The following is a 6,959-nucleotide window of genomic DNA, read 5'->3' on the forward strand; positions in this document are numbered from 1 at the left end:
CTTTAAGTATTATCAAAGACACTGAGAAACAAGTGGGGCTGTTTTGAATGTTTATTTTATACATTTGAACTGTGGAAAAGAGGCTCCTGCAGATGATTAGACTCTGAAGAGAGTGTCAGGAGTCGTCTTCGTATTTTGTCCAATTTGTTCTGTAGAGGGGTATGACTTCCACATCACTTCCTGTGTGTTTCCTGTTTTATAAATCATGTTAGATAAAAGCATGTTCCTTTTACAGAGATCTAGGGGAAAAATAGAATTCAGGCTTTGAGTCATCACTTGAGTCCTGATGAAATGTTCAAATCCTGGTACTATCTTTTGTGTTTGTGAAGAGTTGTAGGTTTAGGCTCTTCAACCTCTTGTTAGTGAGATGGCCCTGAAGTGTCATTTCTCTTTTCCTGTGGCTCTTGCCACACCTCAGCTCTTGTAGAGAAGTATTTTTTCCCTTTCTTGATTTTCCTTTTCTGATTCACATTTTTGTCTTAAAAAGGTTTAATTGACTATGAAGAACCAACTTTTCCAAACAGTGTGGTGATTAAAACTAGTGAAGACATCTCATCGATCTTGAGCCTCTCTGGTTCCCTACCTCACTCGTCTGAAAAGGCCTCTGCCATTTTCATTGTAGCATATGCTTGGGGAGTAAAATTCCTTACACAGGCGATTTTTGTCTTTGCAGTGCCAACTTTCTTGTGAGCCTATGAATTCTGGACTTTGGTCTTGTTTTATTTGTTTTTGCTTTCAGTCTTCTAGTCATGAGTTTCAAGTCTCTTGGTTTGACTGTTAATGGTAATTTATGTATTTACTGTTGAATTTTTTAATTCATTTTCATTTTAAGAGGACAGAAGCATCAGTGCTAGTTTTTTCCTCCTGCTACCCCAAAAGAAAAGCATCAAAAATACCTTTATAAGAGTTCATTGGGAATTTGTGGCTAATTACATATTGCTTTGTTCAAAACACAGTTCTCAAGTTTTGGCCAGGTATGGGATGTGAACTTTTTTGTACTCCTGTCTCCAGACAGGACTATTAAGAGCCTTGGATGCAACAATGAAAACTGTGCTCACATAGCACATTTTTTTTGAAAAGTTTTTATTCCAAGCTCAACTTAATGAATCTTGGCTCCTGTAACCAACAAAAGAGTTCTGCTTTCCTCTCTGCTCAGACTGTTCCAAACGTACCAACTCAGGGGGCTTGTCCTGTCCTGTGCTGGATAGCAGTTATTCTGCGGATTTAAAAAGCTGATCTTTCCCTTTCTGTAAGTTCACAGCAGGGACTGGGGAGTTGGGCCCCTGAGATATGTGTGGGGTAGACTTCTGGACAGGGTAGATTTATAAGAGCAAAACAGTTGAGTGGAAAAGAATTCTGTTACCCCCACAAACTGGGCCTTTTTTTTTTTTTTATGGCAGCCCAGAAAAGTGGCATGTTGTTTAGCTAAAATAAAGGTCCTGTATTTTTAAGTTGAAATCTCCTTTGTTCTGTAGTTTGAAGTAGCTACAGCTTTGAATATAGAAGTGCTCCTTTTAGCTCTTAAGGGCTATACCGAGTGTTCTGCTTAAGAATTTCTGTTGGTGCTGCCCTGACTGACTTTAACTCCTTTAAGCAATGGATTGCACAGAATTGGCAGTGAGACAGCCAATGGTTAGTCATGAAATAATGAGCTAATTGATGCTGAAGTTTAATATTATAGACACGCCACCAGTTTAATACAGAATATAGCTTATAGAGGAGCAAGTTTTGTAGTAAGTCCTGTCTCTTCTGTATGTGTAGATGGCTCTTCAGACTTACCTGATTTGAGATATTGAGTAAGTAACAGGTCATAATTTTGTTCCAAAATCCAGTTATGTAGTACTTTGGCATCAGAATGGGGATGATGTTCTGCGATCATAATTGTTGCACTATAAGCCTACCATGGAAGTTCTCTAAATATCTGAGAACAACATTTCTTACGTTTTGCTGAGTATATACATTACTTGAAGATCTTGCCACATTTCGAATTGTGATTCAGTAGGCCCTGGGGGTAGGACTTGAGATTCTGTGTTTCTAACAAGCTCATGGGAGATGCTAATACCTCTGGTCTGGGAAGCCTTAAGGCCTCCAAGAATGCTCAATATATATTTAAAACTTTTTAGTGTTTATTTAGCCTCCAAGTTGGCAGGAGTCAGCCAAAGTGAATTCTAGGCTCTTGAAAGTAATGATAAATCCTAGGAACTCTTGCGGGGTGGGGGTGAGAGGACGACTGGTTAATTATGCAGCCTTAGTAAGAATAGATGGATAAGGTGAAGGAATACTCCACTGCTAGAGCCAGTTGATCTCCAGCATGCCAATTGTGAGGGGAAAATATAGCATTAAAGAGAGCTTGCCAGAGATTACTGGATGTATTTGTACTTTCTCTGAGGCAGCAAATGACCTTTTACAGGGTAGCAACAAACAGTGATTCTCAAGGTGTGGTCCCCCGACCAGCAGCGTATCAGCATCACCTGGGAACATGTTAGAAAAGCAAATTCTCAGGTCCGCCCCAGACCTACTGAATCTAAAACTCTGGAAATAAAGCCTAGCCATCCATGTTTAAACAAGGCTTCAAGTAATTCTGATACACATTAAAATTTGAGGTTAGGTAAGTGACTGACTAGGTATTAGAACATAGGTGTATTTGATTCCAAAGTCAGTGCCTTTAGAACAGTTTGACTGACATATTTTATTTGAAAGAAATGATCAATAGTTGACAGCTTAAAACTATTAAGGAACAGTTCTTTAATGGGAAAAAAATACCTTTTACTTTGCTCATTTGAATATTTATTATGCATATTAGGTTACTCTGTTCCGCTATGAAAAGATGTTCTCCGTTTTTCATTTGCTGAGAAAGGGTTTAGATGATGTTGGTTGTACAGCTGCTGCATCTCTCTAAAGTCACAGGAGGGTGGCATTGTACTGTTTCTTGTGGTTGCCGTGTACTCTGCAGTAGTACTGAAGAACATTGTCGGTTCTGGAACATCATTGTTGGAAGCCATTGTCTGTGCCTGTGCCCTGTGGGGCTTTCTTATAGTGACTCCTCACTCATGTAAATTTTTTTCAAGTTTCCTGTGGGAAAAATTCAGTGAATTTTTTGGTAGGAGAAAAGGCAAAATATGCCCTTGGCTGACAAGGAGTAAAAGCACTGGTAACTTTCTCATTTTATCATCGTCTTTCCTTAAAACCATCAAGTTTGTCATCTGATTGAGTTTGCCTGAGATAGTGTCTTCATGATGTAGACCACTACTAAATCTTGGGTCACTGAGAACTAAGAACTGAACAAGGGAGGAACTAACTAATCTCCAGTTCTCTGTACTTAGGACATGAAGACCCTCCGTAACATCAGGGCAGGGCTAGCCAGGAGGTACTATGGCAGTGAGCCTAGCTAGACGGGACAGGGACTAGCAGGTCGAACCAGGATTAAGAGCAGGAAAACCAAAGATGGAAATGGCAGCACTGTGGGTCAGGAAGATGAGACTGAAGAAGTCAGTGAAAGCATGGAGATAGAAGCAGGTGTTTGACATCAGCAGACAGTTCTGATCCAGAGTTCAGGCAGTTAGCTAGCACAGACAAAGGCCCAAATGCAGGATTTGGGCAGTCAAATGACACAGGCCCACTTAGTCATGGGACACAGCAGTGACAGAATAAGGGGTAATGTTGATTATGAGCCACAGCTGAAGGCTGTGAGCTCAAGATACTGCCTCCTACCTGAGGTGGGATCTGATCTCCCAGCAGTATTAAGCTGCAGTGATCGGTGAGCACACCTCCCTCGGTCAGTGGGACTGAGGGGATTGGAGTGAACCAGACAGCTTATTCTCTCTCGAGAGCAGTGTTCTAAATAACTCAACCCATTCATATCCTGTTTTTCCCCTTGTTCTACCAGTGACTGAGAAAGTCTTTGAGAGTGAATCCTGCACAGATAGTGAAGAAGAGCTTAAGATGAAGACTTCCTCTATCCACAGGCCTCCTGCCATGGCTGTGAAAAAGGAACCCAAAGAGGAACGAAAAGGCCCAAAGAAGGGAACTGCTGCTATGGGCAAAGCCAATAGACAAGTGGCCATTACTGGCTTCTTCCCGAGAAAGTGAACTGCCATCTCTGTTAGGTCAGAGATGTGGTGTGGTCAAGGGACAAGCCCGGGACATACAGACTGTCACTTACTGTGTAAGTTCATCCAGCGCCTCGCCTCACCTGTGTCAAAAGACTGTTCGTCCACCCTGTAAGGTTTATATGGCTTCTCGTTTTCAACAAAAAGGAAATCACCTGGATGCAAGAGGCAGAAGAATATTTGAAAAGCTGTTACCTTCTAATGACATTTTTTAAAGCACAATTTTGACCTGTCCAGGAGAAGATTTCACTCCAAAAATAAATTGGAACAGGTTTCTGAATTATCGCTGAAGCCATTAATGGCTAACCCACTGTGTCCTACGCGTCCTCTGCCCTTATGCATCCATGTATCGCTCAGGAAGTGATCCTCCTCGTTCTTTTGTATCCCACGGACGTGTGCAGGTGTTCTCTTATCCCTGAATTTTACTGGGTGTGTCTGTCATTCCCCCGCCCTCCCTTCCCTACTGCCACCCTGCTGTGTGAAGTATTTTCTGTAAGTCTTTTAAATCTTGGACTAAGGCTGAGACAGAAATCTGCCTGTAGTCCTCTTTTCCTCCATTATAAAGTACACTGACACCTGGCCCCAGACCAGCATGTTACTTATGCTCTCGCCCTTTCTCAAAAGCTCTTCCTCTCTAGACCTTTACCTGCAATTAGTGGTTGGGGAAAGCCTGAGGCATAGCGCAAACAGAAAGCAATGCTGTATTCACCCCACCAGAAACTACAGGCAGCACTGATGATGTGAGAGGACTTGTCATGTTGCTGACATAGGGTGTGCTGTGTATTGCTCTTTGTGATTTGTGTCTCCTCTCCACTCTCCCTTTCTCACTCTCAAGACCTAGAGAGGGAAACCCACACAGTGAAATGAAGGCTAAGGGCTAAGAGAAGTCCCTTCTTACACACAGTGTACAACAGTTAAGTAAAATTTCTCCTTTTCAAGGAACCTGAATGTTAGAAACAGCAGTTTTCCAGAAAGGTGATGAGGAAGAGGTAAAGCACCTTGTCTGTCAGTCTCGCGCCTCTGTAATTTTAACTCCCCACGTGCTTAAAAGTAGAGGTTCCCCAAGAAGAGATGGAGAGAGCCAAGTCATTGGTACATCTAAACATTTTCATTTTTTATTCGTGGAAAATCATTTATTCCAGTGAAAACGTGGAAGCAACTTCCTCTATGGCTGGACAGTGAGCTTGGGGGATGGAGGTGGTATGGCAGTGACCTTGCACTGTGAGCTCTGAGGAAAGGAAAGGAACACAGGCTCAGCTGCTGGCCTGACTCATGACTAACAGAGGAGGGATGTCTGACTTGCCTCTTGCTCCTTCCACCTTCACCTGGTGTATGTCGTAAGTGATGCAGTCAGCCATCTACTGTTTAAGGTTAGGTTTGTGACTGACCTTGAATTAATAGGAGCTTCTTTAAGCAACTGTCACTCAGGCCCCTCCAGCCAGGCAACCCATGTTCTTGATTAAAACCAGAGGTTTGGGAGATGAGTCCCGGCAATATGTCTACAACTTGAGAAGACAGAGGCTTTGTGAGCAGGCTGAGTAAAGGTTGACATATTCCAAACCCCTTTCTTTTTAAAACGTAAAAGGACAGAGAGAAGGCTGGAAAGGCTGAACTTAAACCTTTACAAAAAAATTTCTGGAGAGGAATCCCTTTTAAATGGTTATTTTTGTCATTGCCTCTAGTCATTTTTCTAACTAGTAATGGAAAATTAAAAAAAGCAACAATCCAGTCATTTTTAAAAAAATTACATTGGGATCTCAAATAAAATCACATTTCGAATTGGAAAACTCTGGTGCTGGTGGAGTTCTGTCTTTGCAAGGATAACGCAAATCCTGTGATCACTGTGCCCAGTATGCTGCCTACACTCTGAGCCATCTGTGAGGCTTGGTAAGTAGTAAGCACTGGCTGTTTTTTTTCTTTTTGTAAAAAAAAAAAAAAAAACTACCATGTTATTCACATGAGTTAAATAAATTTGAGAAGTTGTTTTAAAACAGTGCTTCAAACTGAATGTCTGATGAGTCTGTTATTTGACAGGACAGCAACAGTGTATGCAATTATTCAAACTCTGAACAGGAAGAAGGCTGGTTTTTAGTTTATATGTTAAAATAGCATACCCATAGTCTGAGATGGACAAGTTATTTGCTGTCTTCATCACTTTTCAGCCCTGTGGGAAATCTTAGTTTCAGCCAACCTCATTTTTTAGTTCCTTCAGAAGAAAATCTTGTCCTGATCCTGCACATTGTATTAGTCTGGCTTCACCACTGGCTGGCTGTATGACCATGGGCAGATTTCTAAACCTCAGGTTCTTTATCAAACTAGAGCTCAGACAAGTTACCAGGGATTGTCAAGGGTGAAGTAATTTATATACAGAATAAATTCAGAACACGTAGGTGCTTTGCAAATGATGCTTCCTTCTTGATGTCATAAATGATGCAATTAGCCACCAGCTTCCTGAAATGTTATCGAGGATATGACCCAGATGTTATACTCTTTCAAAATCATCATTCTGGCTATAAATGTAGTCAAAGAGGGAAGGAAGATCGTTACCCTATTTTATGCAAGGTTTTAGAGAGGTTATTTTCCTAATGAGAGAAAGTAAGATTCACAAATGACTATCTTGACTATTCATGAAAACATTGTGCATCATGTCAGGCTTCTGTTGTGACCACTAGAATAGAGAATCCTAGAAATTCTATAGAAATCCTAGTTTCTACTAGTTGTCCTCAGGAACTAGTAGAAGAAACAAGGAAGTAAAATGAAATTGTAGCATCCTATGGTGAGTGCAATCGTAAATGAGCACAGGGTCTTCTGAGTGCCCATGGGAGGGTGGGTGTTGGGGAATTCTTCCCA

General features: G+C 41.4%; 1 protein-coding gene across 1 annotated transcript in view; it reads left to right on the forward strand.

Annotated features, from left to right (window-relative positions):
* The window catches only part of POLD3 (DNA polymerase delta 3, accessory subunit), a 44,614-nt gene extending 38,509 nt beyond the window's left edge, over positions 1-6,105 (forward strand). The window contains exon 12 of the mRNA XM_061150204.1: positions 3,887-6,105. Coding sequence (XP_061006187.1) covers positions 3,887-4,089 — 203 coding nt within the window. The 3' untranslated portion in view covers positions 4,090-6,105. The remainder of the gene's footprint in view (positions 1-3,886) is intronic.
* The last annotated feature ends 854 nt before the right edge of the window (positions 6,106-6,959 follow it).

Source organism: Dama dama, chromosome 1 (genome assembly GCF_033118175.1).
Source record: "Dama dama isolate Ldn47 chromosome 1, ASM3311817v1, whole genome shotgun sequence".
In the NCBI taxonomy this organism is placed as follows: domain Eukaryota; kingdom Metazoa; phylum Chordata; class Mammalia; order Artiodactyla; family Cervidae; genus Dama; species Dama dama.